The following is a 19889-nucleotide window of genomic DNA, read 5'->3' as shown; positions in this document are numbered from 1 at the left end:
TCCTAAATTTTATGCCCTGAACATTAGGCTCCCAACAGCCAGCAAAAGAGAAGTAAGGTATCTTGAATCAAAACGGTTAAAGGAGTTATTTTTAGCAAGAAATACAATCAATTCTTTGCAACCAAGTAAAAAGTATCCCAAACAAAGAATAGATTCATGTTTCCGGTCAATGTGGTTAGCAATCTAAATGACATAATTATCTACAAGGAAAAGAACAAGTTTCAGGAGTTATTTTACAAGCTGAATAAATTTGATAAGATAAAGACACTCAATAGCTTTTATGTAAAATTTATCTCTACTTTATCTAATATTCCGTATTATTAAACAAAAATCACAGTACAAAAGTTAAAAAGTTTCATACTGATGTAGTGCATGAAGAGACTTATTGCTAACTAAAATAAATCATGAATACATTTTACTCACCCATAAAAGAAGAAGGTGAGTTACTCTGATTAAGTCACAAATTACATACCTTCTTCTTCTTTCATTCTTTCCAGTTCTACTGGTGTAAAATAACTGAACTGTTTCGTTTCTCCAGCTTCAATGTCTGGCTTTTTTGTGACCAATTCAAAGCGTTTTTTCTTTTCGCTAAAAGTAAGCTGCTCAGGATCTGCTATGTGTGGAATCGGGACCTAAGATAAGGAATATGATATTCTTAAAGCTATTTCACATCATTTACAATGCTAAACTATGTTGCAGATTATAGTCCAGTCAAGTTCCAAAATTTTTACAAGGTTTTTATGCCCCGTTACACAAGCAAGCATTTACATGCGCACACACACATACAAGTAAGTGTTAATGTATTGTTATGAGTCGGCCTTTTTGTCAGGAATTCTTTAATCGATCACTCAGTTGTGGTGAAAAAACACAGAAAAAATATCTGCACCAAGCAACCAGCTGAATACACAGTAAACATAACGGTAAGCAGGTGTTCATTTTAAAGCATTACAGATTCCATTTACCTGGAATTGTTGTTCACTCAGAACAAAGTTATTCTTTCTGAAATTAAGAGACCGATTACTGCAGATAATAAAGCCTTTTTTTTGCTTCAAAGCATTAATTGACTTCAGTTTTTTAACCTGGAAAACAAAGTTATATATCTATAGGGTTATTCCATATCAAATCAACCAATAAAAAATAAATTTTGAAGGTCTATGTTTTGGATTGTTATGATTTTTTGTCTGTTTATTATACTTACCTCCAGGATGAAAAAACTGAAGTTTCAAATTTTTTCAACAATTCTTTGCAAAGTTATGCATTTTTTTTAATTTTGGAGGAATCTGAAATTTTGCATTGATTAAAATCTTAAAAGGGCTATTATTAGAGTACTATTTGACTTAGAAGTCTACAATTGGTGCTGTTTTGTTCAGTCTTTTATAAGGTTTTCAAAAATATATAACAAAGTCCAGTTGCTAAAAAAAATTTTTAATATTTTTTTTAATAAAAAAGCTTTTTTTAATTTGTAAAAATTCAAAATTGAAATTTTTAATTTTCTTGAAAAAAATATATGTTACTTAGCCTTTTGTTAACAACATTTATTCAAAATTTCAAGATGGCATTCTTTTGGTATAATGCAGAAAAAAAATTTTTTCCTCTTTCAACAGTGCTTTAATGGGTTATTCCAGTCAAATCAACCAATAAAAAATAAATTTTTAAGGTCAATGTTTTAGAATGTAATGATTTTTTTTATCTGTCTATGATACACACCTCCACGATGACAAATCTGAAGTTTCAAATTTTTTCAACAATTCTTTCCAAAGTTATAAAAATTTTTTAACTCTGGAAGCATCATAAATTTTACATCGTTTAGTCATCTTTAAAAGACTATTATCAAAGAACTAATTTTGTGCTGTTTTTTTCAGTATTTTAGGAGGTTTTAAAAAATATATAACAAAACCTAGCTACAAAAAAAAAAAAAAAAAAAAAAAAAAGAAAGAAAGAAAGAAAAAAAATTCATTTATTTAAAAAAAAATATTTTGTAAAAATTAAAAATCAAAATTTTTAATTTTCTTGGGGAAAAAAAAAAAAAACAGGGTACTTAGTCTTCTTTAAGCAACATAAATTCAAAATTTCATGATGGCATTTTTGTGGTATCATGGAGAAAAAAAAATTTCTCTTTCAAACAGTTGCTTTAATTTTATTTGTAAAAAACATTTGTTCAAATGAAAAGTAGTTAAAGTTTAAACCGGGACTATTGCGTAGAAAAACAAGTACTTGGCAGTATTGCAAGCATATTAACAAGTTCAAACAATTTTTTCAGTGAAAAAATATTTATTATTGAATAAAAAATCTAAATTTTATTTAAATTTGAAAATTTCAATTTAAATGTTACTGAACCTTTTTTAGCCATATTTTAAAAGTAAATTTAAGTTTTATTTATATATAATTTAATTGCTACAATATAAAATTTAATATATATTTTTAAGCCCATTAAGAAGCAGTTTGAGATGTGTGTAACTCACTTTGCTACTATAGAACTCAATTTGTTAGTCCTAGTATAGATATACTTTCTTCTTATGTAAGATTTCAGTTGCTTTTGCCATCTCCTCTTTCGAGACTTGGTATGTTCTGCTTGTAGCAGTCACAGGTTGTAATTTGCACAGAACAAAATTTTTAGGAATGGTCAAAATGTCTGCTTTTCTTGGATAAATGAATGATTATGATGTTCCGCTAGGATGAAGGAAAGAAACCTGGATTTCTTCTTCTACCTGATCTTTTGAAATTACATATCCTATCCACCATTTGCTGTCATAGGCACAAGCAATATTGCCCAATATTTCTTCAAACTGTACATCCCCATTATGAGGGCTCATGAACTCGGGATCCTCTGTACTAGAGCCTGGTTTTGGATCTTTGCTGAATTCGCCTATAACATCATCAGTTTCGGGAACTGAAGAATGTTTTTGCTTACTTAATTGTATGCGACAAGCAGTACAAATTTTCATTCCTTCTTCAATGCATAGGCGGATTTACGGGGGTGCCAGGGGGTGCACCGCACCCCCAAAATTTTTGGTTGGGTTTTGAAAAAAATTAGTTTAGTATATTTCACTCAGAAACACAGTTGGGGGAAAAAATTCTTAGCTGCTATACTAGTAAATTTACTTGAATTCAGTTTATCACCACACGTCGCTAGTGCAAGAAAAACATAACTGTGCTCATATTAAGAATTAAAACAATTTTATCCATTTGGAAAAAAAAAAACCTAATAAATAATTTCATGCAAATAAAGAAACTTTTCAAACAATTTATTGTTTAGAGCTGTGTTATTGTATAGAATAATTGCATGTTCTGTAATTGGGTATTTTTTCCTATGTCAATACCAATCTATTTTGAAACAACAATGGCTAATAAAGTCCAAAAGAAAAAACATGGCTGTTGCAAGAACCTTTATCAATAAAATCTACACCAAAATCAACCGAAAACCAGCATTTTTAAGGTAAATTTTCAAAAAGTTTTGAAGGAGGACTCCCGGACATTTTGCTGCAGTGGTGCATACAGGGGGTGGGGGCAGAAGACTGGTAATCCTCCCCACAAAATGCTGAGTAGATGTTTTTAAAAAAATATTCTTTATTATTGAAGAGAAGAAAAGATCTCATTTTGGGAAAACGCAGTTATTTTACGTAGAAAAAAAGTGTTGGGAAAAAATCTTAATCTCTTTCAAAAAGAAATATTGACATTTAAATTTTTCAACAGCTTCAGATTATTGACGGTGAATTGTATACCTCCTTGCACAATCATCTTTCTTTCATATCTTCCCCCTCCCCCTTTTTTTTTCATTTTTTCTATTTCGTTTTCGTTTTTTCTATTAGTCCTCAAAATTTTTCTTCTCCAAAGCCCTTTCTCCAGCCAAAGTTATTACAGAGTACCTCAAATTTCGTTTCTTGGGCTTCACTTTCGCAAAATTTCCAAGGAAGATCTTCTAATCACCTAAATACATCGAAAATCGTTCAAAATTGCGTTTTTGGTGCTTCAGTTTTGAAAAACTGCAGTGTCTCTAACGTTACCAAATATGGTCTTACACTCATGTGTTTACGACTTTAATTTTGGAAAATATTTGAACAAGAGCCTCCGACCCCCTTTCTCTAATATCATCAAAGAGTGTTAATATTTTGGTTTTGAAAATTACTATTTCGAAATATTTAAGTGGGAGAATCCTTTTTTTTAATACCATGGAATATTGCAAAAGAACTTCATTTTTAGGACTTCAATTTCGAAAATTTTCCAGGGGAGAGCTCCAGAACACCCCGTTCGGTAACAGCATCAAAAATTGTCCTCCGTAGTATTTCTGAAACTTCAATTATAAAAAGTTAAAGAGGTAGAGTGGAGGAAGGGAGGAGGGTACGTATTTCTATCTGCTTTTCAAAAAATCGATTGGAGACAGTCTATGAATCTCATTCGTAACCCAAACTATAAATATGGACTATAATCACATTTATAAGATTAAAATTTCTAAAAATAGCCTTGGAGCCACACGTACCTTTCTTGCCCCTAAAATATCACACAGAACTATAAAACTGCGTTTTCAAAACTACTATTTAAAATTTTTTCTGGGGCGTGAATCCTGTTCCAAACCAGTAGCTGGATTCCCCATTGCTTTTAATATCGACTTGCGTTTAAGAGTTTTTCTGCAGTTTGAAATGTTAAGAATTGCCCATCCCCTAATCTTACTAAATATGGTTTACATCGCCTTTTTTAGACTTAAAAGTGTGTTCCGCCCTAAAATTATTTTCTGATTTTGCCGCTGCCTTGTTATTCCGGGAATACCCCCCCTCCCCAGATCCCTGTTATTGTTGCACCCCCAAATATTTCGGCCTAAATCCGCCTATGCTTCAATGCCATATGTTAGTGTTGTTATCTACAAGCTTGCAGTTCTTAGATCTTTTTTCACCCAATGTCCTTCCTTTTTAAATGGATTGCAGCAAAATATGCTCCATTGTTAATCCATTTTCAACTGAAAGTTGGCTCTTAACAACAAAAATATGAATAAATTTAACATTAAAATAACAATAAAACTTGGAAAACAATTTCTCAAAGAAAGCAAGCTGTAAAATTTAGAATGTGCACCGTCTAAGAACATACAAAGTACTGAAGATTTCAATGCCTCTGTAGTGGGAGAAAGCAGACGGTTTCATATTACACCAGGCAGCTGATGAGAGGGAGTGGCTACTTAGGGGATGGGTAGCAGGGATGTAGGTGCTGAAGCATGACTCAAGATGGTCAAGCCCTTCTACTGTATCAACCCCTGAACATAGGATTGAAAAAATGTTGATTAGAGACGACCTTTGCTTTATTGAATTATTTCAACACTTTCGATTACGGACCATTTGCTATCGATAAGTAGACTAATAAATTTTAATTCTTGGCTATTTAAAAAAACCTGCATATATATATATATATACATATATATATATATATTTCTGTATAAATAAACATCTATATATATATATAAAGGAATCAAGCCAAGGGTGCCAATAACACCTCCTCAAATACTGTACAGCTCGCCCCCCCCCCCCACACAGGGATGAAACCTCTTTACAGAGAAAAATGCCCCTTAAATATCCCCTTAAAAATCTTAATGGCACAGTCTTTGCCATCCCTCCAACCCCTTTGGATGATCCAGCTGATCAAGCAGTATGAATTGTTACATGAATAAAGATGTTGAAAGAGGAAATTTTTTTTTTCTTATGATACCAAAATAATGCCATCATGAAATTTTGCATAAATGTTGCTAAAGTAAGACTTGATAACATAAATTTTTTTCAAAAAAATTTAAAATTTCGATTTTGAGTTTTTTATTTAAATTAAAAAAAATTTTTTTTCAAAAAAATGTTAAAAAAAAGAAAAAGGTAGAACTAGGTCATGTCATATATTTTATAAAACCTTATTAAATACAGAACAAAACACTACCAGTTTTAACCCTTTGAGTCAAATAGTTTTTTAATTATGGCCGTTTAAAGAAAATGTGTCAGGAAAATTTTTCAACTTCGTCAAAAACTTTAAAATATCATAATTCGAAAAAAAAAGAGTGAAAAAATCCAAAACTTTGTATATTTTCTCTGTTGTGGTAATACTCCATTGGAACAAAAAAATGAGCAAAATCTAAAGACATGACGTTTTGACCATTGGTTGATTTGATATGGAATTACCCTATTTCACTCTCATACATCCCGTTTTAATTTACACCTCAGAGACTTGAATCCTGATAATGAGGGAGGAAAGACTATTGGGTACCTTTGAGTGCAGAATCCTAAGAAACATCTTTCGAGGAATTTGGGAAAATGGCATCTGGCACAGAGAACTCAATTATGAAATGTACAATTTATTTCAGCACCCAGATGTTGTCCACACAATCAAGATTAACCATCTAAATTGGTTCAGCCACAGTATCAGCCTTGACAAAACATGTGCCACTGCACTGGGTAGCTGATGTGGAAGAAGACTGTATAATGCTTAAGTCAAAAATCTGGAAAATCTTAGCAGCAAATCAAGAATGCTGGAAATGGCTGGTTCTCACGGCACGCCAGCCCTACAGCCCACCTAGAGCTGTCGTGCCATGCTGGGATACCCATCCCCCTAAATATCAATAAACCCCCTCCCCTCCAAAAAAGTAAAAAAAACACCCCCACAAAAATTTCAATGGTACAGTTTGTGCCATGACCCCCACCCCCCTGCCCCAGGTGGGCATCTTGTCATTTTTTTTGAGATAATGGGGGTATTGTAATACACCTAGCGCACGCCTCTGCCTCTAACACAGTAGAAGACTATCTCACTGCACACCAGGGTTAAAAAATATATTTTCGAAAATATCCGATATTTTGATTTATATCCAATACAGTAGAAGACCATTATTACGCCGACCTATATAACGCAATTCTCTATAAACCGCACTACTTTTCAGAAGTAAACAATAGGTTTTGAAGTTAAAAAAAATCCCTCTGTTTTGCTTTGCAAACATAAAAAATGTTACGCAAATTAAATTTTGAAAGTTTTTCATCTTTCCATCTTATTTCAAAGCTTTTAAATTGAAAATTAGTACTCATAGTAAACAGAAAATACCAGATGGCTCTTGAAAATGCAGCTGTTACGCAAACCATGAAGTTATCAGAACTACAGGATTTTGATTGTGAAACATATTTGTCAGGGGTAGAAGTGACCGACTTGTCACATATAGGACATTTTCCACAAAAAATATAGGACAAATATAGGACACATTATATGAATATTTTTGCTATGAAAAAAGAAATAATACATATCATATATTATTCAGTTATTCTTATCAATGATTTCGTTTAAAAAAACTTCAAAAATACCGTACATCTATAATGACTTTCCTGTAGTTGAAAGAATAATTTTTGAAAAAAGTGTACTTTACAGACTAAATAACTAACCAAAATTTGAACAAAGATAATTTTTATTTTTTCTTCCTCACTCATGACCCAAGTACTAATTCCACTGCTCTTAGATTTTATATCTAAACTGAACCCTTTACCCCCTCCCCCCTTTGTACTAAGAACAAACAGAGCTTGGGAAGGATCCTTCTGACGTTTTTCAGAGTTTTCTTTATGCTTGAATGTTTTAGCATGCTCCCTCAATTGCGAAAATCCACTATTGTTTATGGGCACTGAAAAGTTGCAAAAATGGCAAAAAGGGGTAAAATCATCTTTTCCTTTAGTGTACCATGCATCAAAATTTGAAGAATTAATGTCCTCCTGATTCAACAACTCCACACGAAATGTTGTTAAGCGATCCATTTTCGCCATTATAATACCATTTATTACAACAAACTACATTTTAACATCATAAGGAATTAACCATTCCATGATTCCAAAACTCCACAAAAAGAAAAGATTGCAAAAAGAAAATTAGAACATTCCGATCAGAAAATGCACCAAACACAAAAATATACCAACAAAAACCATGATGGAAAACAAAACAAATGGCTGTTGCCCCGCCCCCCTCCCAAATGCAAAATTCTAAAACCAACTATACCATACTATACTAAAACCAGCACTAGTTCTCGAAACTCCACCCACTATAGAGTGACGTCACATTGCTGTAGCTAATGAAAGAAGATGCCTGTTGCAGAATTTAGTCATTTGAGTTTTTTAATTTGAAATTCGTTCGGGCACGTACTTTCAGCGAAAAATCCGATGTCAGAAAGTTTATTTACAGTTCTTTTTAAAAGATATATATGGTACAAAACGGGAATATAGGAAATATAAGACATTTTTGAAAAATATAGGAAATATAGGACGATTTTGAGGCTTTTTTTTGAAAATATAGGAAATATAGGATATATAGGACTACTTCACCCCCTGATTTGTGAATAGCTAAATTATAAGATTGGTGCTTTAATAATATTGCAGATAAAACTCATTCTGAAGTGCTAATATATAGATATATTCTGAATATTAGATTCAAAATTTGTGAAATGATCTATATAATGCAAAAACCTGTATAACGCAACAGCTCTGGTCCCAAGGTGTGCGTTATAACTGTCTTCTACTGTATTTTCAATAAACACAAACTAAAGTCTTCAAAACAGTAAATGCATCCTTAAATCACTCTTTCTTTTCTTAAATTGTTATTTTTCAATACTTAGACTGGGGAATGTTCCACTGGGGATTGTAAATTGACTAGGACCAGTCTAACTGGGGACAGAGACTGTTGCTGATCGACACTTTTGTATTGTATTTATTTGTATTTGAAATTAAGGTTCCTTTTATTATTTATATGTAACATTTCATTTAAATTTTTAATCAATTTTAATAGAGTTAATTTAGCATTAGCCATTTAACTCATTTAGCTAATTTAACACAGTTATTGAATCAGAAATAAAAAATATGCATTAGTTGGTGCAGTTATCTCACACATTTTCTTTTTTTCTGACCATTTAATATTTAACTAAGCACTTTTAATATGAATTAAAATTGTTACATTAATAAAAATTTTATGAATATAAAATAAAAAAAAGAATATATATATATATATATATATATATATATATATATATATATTTAATGAAAATATAGTACATAACTTTTTGCTTATTTTCAATAATTAATGAACAATATTACTATGATTTATATAATTTTTGTATTGAAAATACCGTAGTTGAAAAAATAAGTATCGAACATATCAAGAAATCGTGATATTTTCAAAATAAATATCAGATATATCATGATATATATCGGCAAACCCTGCTGCACACCGTACCCTAGTAGTCTTTCACATCCTTATATACAGAATAAAAAACAAGTAATGGCTCAGTTGTTCCTAGTACAGTTGATGAAACATCCCTCAAACTTCTACTAATGTCCAAAAAAAAAACCTTACCTTGGACATTTTTGGAAGAACAGGTTTTGCACCGGGAAGTTTTGCTCTTTGAATAGGGTCCACCATAGATTCATCTGTACTAGCAGACATGTCAATGTCTTCAGAATTCATATGAATTGGTGAAGGCATGTCATTCCTAGGCTACAGGATAAAAAATACCTTATTTTTTGAAAAATAATCATTATTTCAAGCAACACATACTCATTTGTTGAGTTTTGATTATATCAATTAGTAGCTGCATTGCACAGTTTACCTCAAAAATAAACGTTGGGTCAAGTCATTGTTAAAAAAAAGGTGAAAACATTGTTTCACAGATTTTCTGGTGAAAGCCCTTTATTTGGGGGGAGGGGGACAAAAACCCATATGAATTCCTAATCATCAAAGGACCACTGTGACAAATTTGGAAAAGGTCATACTCAAATGCACCAGCTGAGCCTCCGCCATTGCTTATATTAAAATCACATTTAAAATATAATATTGTTTACTATATCAAAAAATATCAATTTGATTACAGCAGATACAATTGTAAATATCTTTAAAAACATATTAATTTAAAAATTTAAATTATTATTATTTTTTTTTTTTTTTGACTTACTTAAAACTAAAACAAAAAGAAAAATTATAAACTAAATATCAACAGAACAGGCTTCAGCTTTAGGAAAAAAAAACCCCTTGGCATTGCATGAAAGAGTTAAAGCGAAGAGATCTCTCCAAAACTCTGAAAGTGAACATTTCTAAGATCTTGTCCAAGCTATTTTATTCCTTTTCAACAGAAAACCTATTTCTTTTTCACACTGGGAATGTAAACAGTTAAAGTATATTAGAATAAGCTATTTCATTCCTTTTCAACAGAAAACCTATTTCTTTTTCACACTGGGAATGTAAACAGTTAAAGTAAATTAAATAAAATGCACAACTTAGCATAAACAAAAAGCCAATGTGTTCCCCTTCTCATAAATGGAAAGTAATTTCCCCTTCCAAATTGAGATTTGAGCACAGATTTTGAAATAATTGTCAACAAAACACAATTGAGGCAGTGAGAAGAAAAGGGATGTACTGTCCGACCATCATGAGAAAAGCCACCGCCGAAATGTCTGCGCCTGTCTACTGCTATAGTAACGAGGTGCGTCTCATTTTTCCAAGGGAAGCTTAATGTTAAAAACCTGTGTAACTACACAAAAGCGAGCAGACAAGTGGCAAATGGCACCAAAAAGCCTTCCTGCCTGCCCTTGCAGAAAATGAACGAAGACCGTTTCTATGGCAGTAGACAGGTTCAGACTTGACGACGGGAGCTTTTCTAGTGAAAGTCAGGCAGTAAGTGGACATTTTTAAGTTTTAAATAAAACAAAAATCCTGCTGTACAGCAACATCTAACAGGGTTACCAGTACTATATCTTGTCCCAAGACAGACGAGGGGTTCACCTTCCATTTGTACTGGTTATCTACAAATTTTTCATTTTGCCACTTACATCCCTTTGCTTCTCACTGCCTCAATTGTACTAATTAAGAATAACATAAATACCTCCTCATGATGCGAACCCATGACTTCCTTTAAGGGAGTGCTGAACATGATTTGGTCTAAATCTTCATCTAAATCTTCTGTACTTAAGAACTTTTTATTCTATAAATAAAGCCAATTATTTGCATTGAAATACTAAATAGGAGAAAAATAATGCAAATTCAAGTTTTTTGTAAAAACCTTTACCTCTATTCCAAAATTAGAATTGCAAGTAGTTTGTATTGGTTCTTCACTGCTAACTTCTGTTTTCTCTCTATGCTGCACCTTTAATTTAAAAGCATTCATAGAAGGGGGGGGGGGAAACAATGAATTTCATTTGAAAAAAATTCAGTCCAACATTTTATTTAGGTAACTAAATTATAAATACAAAATTTTAAAACGCAAAATTTAATAAGGAAAAAAAGATCGAAAGACTCACTAATTTTTCTTGATGTTCTTTTTCCCACTGAGCAGTTTCCTTTAAAACTTCAGCCTCCTGTAATATTTTCTACATTTTTAACATGTCCATTTAATACACTTCACATTTTCAATACAGTATAACCCCAAATTAACAATTGTCAAGGTGACTGGGAAAAGTTCTTGTTAAATTAAGGATATCATTAAATCGTGAAGTCCAATTCGGACCAGTGAAATGCATAGCTATACTGAGGAAATCCCTAAATCTGGAATCGTTAAATCTAAGTTATACTGTATATTTAAAAAAATATATTTAAAAAAACCTATTTTGACAGGACTAAGCAATTTAGGTTAAATTTAGTAAATCATAATAAGACATCAACAAATAAATAAAATAATAATAATAATAAAGGTCATATAGTTGAGTGTAATTGTAAATCTTATCCACTTTTGAGCCTATATCTAATTTTATTAGCAAGTATTAAAATCAATTCTGAAAACACTGCATATAAATGAAAAATAAGATCAGAACTATTCCTTTTCAATAATAAAAAAAAAAAAATAAATAAATAAAAAAAATAATAAAACGTATGCATAAATCATCTATGACAAGAAACAGGTTAAATGAAGCAATGAGAAGCAAAGGGATGTAAGTGGACATTTTCAAGCTTTAAGTAAAACGCATTTCAAGTTGCTGTTCTAGGTAAGGCCTTCATTGAAAAGTTTTTCTCAATCATGCTGTACAGCAGCACCTACCAGGGCTACTAGTACTATCTCTAACCCCAAGACAAAGGAGAGTTTCTTTTACAATTTGTACTGATTATCTTCAACTTTTTAAGTTTGCACTTACATCCATTTGCTTCTTACTGCCTCAAATGTACTACTTAAAATCACAATGATGAAGGTTAGTTGAATAATTACCCTTTGTGCTTGAAAAGTGAAATAAGAAAAAAAAACAATGTTGAATTGCCGAAATAGATTGCCGCAGACATTTGTTTCGGCATTGCAAGGAATGCCTTTTTCAATGTGAAAGAATTGAACTTGAGGATGAAAAAGCATCCACCAAAACTTTTGTTGGATGTTTGCATTGAAAAAGATGTTCTTTTAATGCAGAAACAGGTGTATCAAGTAATCTTAAATTTGTGTAATTGAAAATTGTTATTTCTTATTCCACAACGATAAAGGTTATGTATTGTCCGTTTTCCATGAGAAGGCACTTCGCTCCGCCTTCTTGAACACAGAGTTCAATTTTATGCAGGGGTGATCGGTAAACATATCCCCGTGTTTGTAAATGAGACAACTAGACAACCTTAATTGATGCGTGCGTTTTAATATGAAAAAAAGTCAGTGTCCTTAACATCATTTGCTTCACTTGGCCAATGCTACTTTTGTTACTCTTACATTTTAAAAACCGACGCTTTTACGACAAAATGCTATAATTTGAATATGCCTTCTTTTGAAAACAGCGAAATAGAATCATCGGATATCACGTTACAAGGGTACAGCCAAGTGCCTTCTCGTGGAAAACGGACAACACATGTTTTGGTTTCTTTTAATGAATCAAACTGCTCTTTGGTTCAACAACTAGGCTTAAAAAATAACTAGATTTGTTGCATCTGATTTTTCATCTTACAAGTTTTAAATCGATTAAACATTGTTTATAACAAATATAAGTTTCCAAAAACTTAAAAACTAAAGGCAAAAAATGAGAAATTATCACAAAGGAAATAACTTATTTGAAAACCTGAAAAACAACAGCAAAATTACGTAAAATATTTTTTAAATGATTGCATATGTTTGAACACCAACCTGTCTAAAAACTAAAGGCAAAAAATGAGAAACTATCACAAAGTAAAATGTTTTTTAAATAATTGTGTATGTTAGAGCACCAACCTGTCTGAAAACATTCATCATCTCATCTTCTTTATCAATAGAAGATGAGGAGAAAGACATTTTTATTGGTTCAGAGTCATCACCGTTCGCCTCTCTAGTTTCAGTCACATTGTAGCCATCGCACACAATGAGCCGCACTGAATCACATGCTGTGCGTAACGCTGTTATTGCTTCTTGGTAGGTAGCACCAAGTAATGAAATACCATTAACCTGTTATAAAATGATTTTGGATTGGTAAGAAAATGAAGTAAAATATTGACCTTAAAACAAATTTAGTTAAATTTCTACAGAAAAAGACTTCTTTTATGATGAATAAACTACATATTCTGTAAATGAAGTAGAAATTATAAAGGCAAAGAAGTACCAAGCATTTAAGTTTAATGATTTATGAACTACATGAGTAGCAATATATCAATGGAATAAATCATTATGATGGTTAAAAAAAAATCCACAGCAGAAATACAGTTCATAATCTTATGGTTTAATTTATAGTATGACAAGAAATAGCCTTTGAAGTAAGAACAGTAATTAGAGTTAATACCTGCATGGTATTTATGATGCATCTCAAATGAAAATTTCTCAAGGGGGGTTACTCAATTCTTGAAAAAGTCAAACAAAAATTTTTGAACACTAAGATAACGAAAATAACAAACAAAACTAAGTTATAAATGAATTAGGAAATGCTAATAGGAATGAAGGGTGAATCAAGGGAGTGAATGAAGGGAATGAGGAAGGATCTCATTTGTCAAGTAATTAATTTAAATCAACAATGTAAACAATTACTAAGATTTGGTAGTTTAGATTTCAGAATTAGTTACTTGTAGTGAATCATTGATTCTTGTTTTAAAACTTAATCCAAAGATTAATATCAAATATAGTCTACCATGAACATAAAATTATCATAATTAAAATACAATGCCTTTCTTTTCTGTTTGTTTGTCCTCAACTCTTTAACATAAAACTTTGTATGAAACGCATAATCTTGTATTCAGGTCAAAACCCAGGGCCGGATTTAGGGGAGGACAGGCGGGGCTACTGCTCCGGGGTCTCCACAACAAAGGGCCTCCACAAAATTTTTTTTACAAAATATCCTAACTTTCACGGGTCAGCAAATTTTACGTTTTTTCTCCCCTATAAATAATAATAATAATATAAATAAAATAAACAGCAGTAACTTCAGGATGTATTTACTGTTAAAGTGCTGATGAAAATATCGGATATATACATATATATCAAAATATTCAGATATATATCAGAGTATCGGATATTTTCGAAAATATGATGATCATTTCGAGCCCTGATTAGGGGCCTCCACTTCTTCGTTGCCCCGGGGCCTCCACACTTCCAAATACGGCCCTGCCAAAACCAATAATCACGGTTCTAGCGGGTAGTACACCAGAGGGCGAGATGCAAATATTAAGACTTCGGATACGTATCATACACAGTTGTAAGTTAAGGGGCTGAATGAGTTGTATCACACTTGTATTTACATTCAATAAGCAGTGCCCGTTTGGTTCTACTTGGACCCAATTCGTTGAATTGTGGGATGACTCAAAACTGCGAGGTCTTATTTATGTTTGAGTCAAGGCTGTCAAAATATAAATCATTGGTTAAGGGGCAAAACAGCATTTCAACTTCTTAAAACTAATACATTTTTTACAACAAATTTCTTTTTAAAAAAAAATAAGGACTTGGGGCCTGTTCACATATCGGCCGTCCGTTACGTCCATCACGTTTTTTTTACTTCCCGAAACAGGTTTTCTTTGCTGGTTGCCAAAACAGGCAAGACATCTTGATGGGACCGGTTTTGAATAGAAGAACCTTGATATTTGATAGCTGTCAAAAGTAGAACAGATTTCATTGGTTTCCGTTCAAGCAGCGCTCTCTTCTCTCTGGCAGGTGAATTCAGTCATGTGATTGATGTACAGCGACCGTATGTGAATGCTACTCTGCTTTCATCGGCAGTCCATCATCTCAAAAAACGGGACGGCCGGCTGATGAGTGAACAGCCCTTTATACAGCAAAATCGATATTTTTAAGAGCCCAACATTTTAAAGAATTACTTCTAATTTTCATGAGATTAATGCAACAGTTACTCTACTAAACTTTGTGAACCAACACAAAAAAGTATATTGCCTACCCTGCATAATAACCCTAGCAAGATATAAGGTTGATTTTAAAAGATTCAGTTTTTAAATAATAAATGATATTTCATTCGAGGCAAACTTACTTCAACAATTCGCATTCCATGGCTCAACCTTCCATCTGACCCCGCTGCACCGTCACTGTTGATCTACAAAATGAAAACAAAATAATGAACTTCTACATAAATTGCCCACAGCAGCTTGTTTGGGAATGAAAAAAAGATAAAACTTCTTGTAAATTATATACATACAAACACACACATTTTCATAGCATTTTCTAAGTAACATCTGTTAGAAAATTATTATCTTATCTTTCAAACTGTTCTAATGCAAATGTTTTTTTCTGGGGGGAGAGGGGCAATGATATTATATTGATTTAGAGAAAACAGAAGATAGAAATACAAAATCAAAAATAAACAAATGAACAATACTTTAAGAAGTATTCCTACCCAAGAAATGAAAATGCCTTCGTCATCTTTATCGCTTGGGTTTCCAGGTTGTCCACCGACACCTCCTTTGATGCCCATGCCTAATTTTTCATTTGAATGCTTTGCAATCACTATTTCCTATAAGTAAGGCAGGAAAAAAAGGACAAAAATCAACACATTTCTATGAATATTTGAGAAACACTTTAATGCATGCTCAATGAAAATTTTTAATAAACAGAGAAAGTTTCAATTTTTGATCACAAAATTCAATGGCTACAACCTACAATTTCAGAAGTTTAAATGGATTGATTTAATAGAAATATTTATGATGCTGCTGCATTGATACTTAACTTGTTTTTTAAAAAAATATAAGTATTATAAATCAATTCTTTAATTCATCAAAGATATATAAGTGTGTTTTTAATCATAAGGTCATATTTAAAACAACTAAAATACCACTTTTAACATTTTTTTTTTTGGGGGGGGGGGTATTTTATTGTAGTTTGACTGAATACAGCTTTATGAAACTCATTATAATTCCAGTTTATTTCTGTAATTAATAATTTTTAAGTAAATCAGACCAAACTCGGGGCCTTTTGCATGAGTTAAGGCCAGGACTTTGAATTAGGTTAGAAATGTGTAAATTATAATATAATATACATTTGGTTAATCTATTTTTTCTGTAAATCAAACGATATGTTTTGCATTGAATAGTAGTATAGAAAAAAGTTACATTACATTAAAAAAGAACTACAGTAGAACTTCGTTTATCCGGATCAAATTCGTTAGTTTTTAAAAATGAACTATAAGTACGCCAATTATTTGTTTTTTATTTTGATTAAATATACAGCTCTTGCATAGATTGTACAGTAAATTTTGGAAATCTACCAAACAGCACTCACTGTAGCTGAACCATAATGCTAAAGTAATAGATTGACTGTGTTTTGTTCAAATGATACATGTGTTTCAATCAGAAGACAGTGAACAGTGTAAAGAAATGATGTGAAACATCGTTCTGATATATTCTTATGTCTCTTAAATATTTCGATATAATTTTGCAACAAAATATGGTTTTTCATTGTAATGAATGGTAAGTTAGCATATTTAAGGATTTTCTATGCTATCCATATGTATGGTCCGGATTATCTGGATTGCTTTGGGTCTCAGTTTGTCCGAGTAAACAAGGTTGTACTAAACTGATTTTAATTAAAATTAAAAACAATCTTTTATATAGTTAGTTCAAAACACACTTCTAAAATTATACTAAAAAGAAAATGTTAAAATTTTGCATTATACATTAAAAAAAAAAGAAAGAAAATAATCTTTCCTAAAATTCCAATTTTTATTCCATTCCCAATTTTTCCTTTTTAGTATTAGTATTATGCTATACATACACATGGGTGCCCCACTCTCCCGCCAAGGAAGATAGCACTCTCAATTTCTAGGTGCAGTTTCTGTCATTACACCCCCCTGCCCCCCAAGTGCATCCCTGACATATAGTTAATAAGAGTAGATAAAACAGAGAAAAGAAAAGTTTAAAGGTTAAATAATTTGAACACATAGTACACAGAAAAGTTGGTGTTAGTATACAAGAAATGATACTTACAGTGAAGTGGAATCACATGGCTTGTGTAAGATTGATGTTTGCATGCACCACCACCATGATTATTTTCAGCATAGAAGAAATACCATAGAAATCAGACCTATAATTTTGTCTCAAAAGCATATGAGTGCCCTTATAAGTCTTTAAAGAAATTGTTTCTGAAGTTTGCTCATTATTAAGAAATTTAAATCACTTTAGAGAAAATGCCATTAATTTTGTATTTATTTTTTATGCGAGAAACTTAAATGATGAATAAATGAGATGGTGGAAATACAAAATAAACTAATGTAATATAAAACTAATGAACCGGAAAAACAATACATTTCTTGTCTTTATGGAAAAATACTTTATGTAAGAAAATGTTAATTTTGCGAATGGTTCGTCTTTATTATGAAGGTTGCATCAAGGATGTTTTTATTACCAAAAAAACATGTTTCAAAACCTCAAAAGATCCTGATTTTGCATGTTTTATTGCAGAAACTACCTTTGTCAACCATGTATGATTTTTTTTACTTACAAGTCTGCATTATTATTATTACACTTTAAACTTTTTTTTTAAGTAATTCAATAACTCAATTAATTCACAGGATTCAAAAAGAAACCATTGGATTCCTAAAGAAAATAATGAAAACTAACAAAACTAAAAAGTCTATGCCAAAGGTTTAATTAATGAATCACTGCCTAGATGCTTTGATTGCATTTTATCGCATCTGATCACTATAAAATGCATCAGTCTATAAAAACTGAAAAAGAGTAATTTATAATGAAGTGTGAATGAAAATTGCACTAGCATAAAAGCATGCAAAATTCATGCAAGTATAGGAAAAAAAGCACATGCAATAAATGACATTTAACATGTTTAAAAGCATGCATACATGCAATACAATTATTTAAGAAAATCTTCTAAAATTGTTTCACTCTTACAAAAATTGAACAATTATTCTTACTAGCCGAACCCCCAAAGAACGTCTGCTTGCTTGCTTCAGAATTAAAATGTAACATAGCAGAATAAGCAAATATTTTACAGTATCAGAAGCTTGGTGAGTTTCCAGTGGGGTTACTCTAACATGATCACATGGTGATTAACAAGAGTTGGAAGGATTATACTTGAACCTTGAATGTTATTTAATGGATTTCTTAAATTTATTTGGTGGTTCCCCCCTCACCAAATAATGCTAAATGCACATTTTGATTCTTAATCCCTTCTCCCCCTTAATAAATAAATAAAGTAATGCATAAAAGCAAACACTCCTGCTCAGGGCAGGATTTGGAAGTGTGGAGGCCCCTAATCAGGGTTTGAAAATATCATATTTTCGAAAATATCCGATACTTTGATACATATCCGAATATTTTGATACATATGTATATATCCAATATTTTCGATTTAAAAATCTTCCATTCAAGTCATTTCGTCAAATAATTTAATTTTTTGAGCTTAAGAAGCGAGAAGTTGTAAGGATGACCTGCAAAGTTAACCATTTTTCGGATTTTTTTTTACTTACTTTATTTCTCTTTAACTCATAGGTACAAATTACAAATTAAATGAATAAAAAAAATATATTGCCACTGAAATGCTCCATTAAGTAAAAAATTGATAGTAAATGGATAATTGCAATTAGAGCTTTCTGATATATCGATAATAATATTATTTTTGTTCAAGCATTCTTGATAGAAATACAGAAAAAAAAAATGTCTGGGAGAAAAAACGTAAAATTTGCTGACCCCTGACAGTTAGGATATTTTGTAAAAATTTTATTGTGGGGGCCCCTATGTTGCGGAGGCCCCGGGGCAGTAGCCCCGCATGCTCTCTCCTAAATCCGGCCCTGCTCCTGCTATCTTGTTTTAAACCTCATAAACAAGAAATGAATGGTTTACTAACCTTTTAATATCTTTAGCTTTGGAATATAAAAAATAGCTAGATAAAAGATTGTATTTCATTTTTTTTATTTTAATAGTGAAATTAGGTTTGGTGATGTAGTTTCAATGCCTGACTCAATGACAGCTACATGTAGTATTGCCGTGGGAAGGTAAAGCACAGCATTTGCAAGTTTTTCATTTTTTCATCTACTGTACTTTAGCTGCATTTTACAAACTTGCTTATTTTGTTTCCGCTTAAATAAAGCAAAAAAAAAAAAAAAACTGCACTTTACCTTCTCAGGGTAGAGTATTGTAATATAAGAACTAGATGAACTGTATTGAGTGTATGGCTTAAGCATCAGCCTTTTGTGCAAAAGTGAATTTTCCGCACCATATGAGGCAGTGAGAAGCAAAGGGATGTAAGTGGACATTGTCAAGTTCTGAGTAAAACACGTTTAACTATAACATCCCAGGTAGACTTGCATTGAAATTTTTTTCTAAATCATGCTGTATAGCAGCACCTACCAGGGCTACTAGTACCATCTCTTGCCCCAAGATAGAGGAGAGGTTCACCAACCATTTGTACTGGTTATCTCCAAATTTTTAATTTTGCCACTTACATCCCTTGTCTTCTCACTGCCTCAAATGTGAAACTTACAATGCATTGAAACAATAAATATACATTCAAATTAAAATAATATTCTGTTTTATAT

General features: G+C 31.7%; 1 protein-coding gene across 1 annotated transcript in view; it reads right to left on the bottom strand.

Moving 5' to 3' along the window:
* Positions 1-19889, bottom strand: part of LOC129229831 (protein scribble homolog) — a 116263-nt gene that overhangs the window by 15366 nt on the left and 81008 nt on the right. Inside the window, exons 27-34 of the mRNA XM_054864204.1 lie at positions 15738-15854; positions 15375-15437; positions 13145-13354; positions 11274-11330; positions 11042-11119; positions 10859-10957; positions 9337-9477; positions 473-632 (exon numbers count right to left, since the gene is read on the bottom strand). Of these exons, the coding sequence (XP_054720179.1) occupies positions 473-632; positions 9337-9477; positions 10859-10957; positions 11042-11119; positions 11274-11330; positions 13145-13354; positions 15375-15437; positions 15738-15854 (925 nt within the window). The remainder of the gene's footprint in view (positions 1-472; positions 633-9336; positions 9478-10858; positions 10958-11041; positions 11120-11273; positions 11331-13144; positions 13355-15374; positions 15438-15737; positions 15855-19889) is intronic.

Source organism: Uloborus diversus, chromosome 9 (genome assembly GCF_026930045.1).
Source record: "Uloborus diversus isolate 005 chromosome 9, Udiv.v.3.1, whole genome shotgun sequence".
Lineage (NCBI taxonomy): Eukaryota > Metazoa > Arthropoda > Arachnida > Araneae > Uloboridae > Uloborus > Uloborus diversus.
Note: the sequence above shows the minus strand (reverse complement) of the source record. Positions and strands in the feature narration are given on the sequence as shown.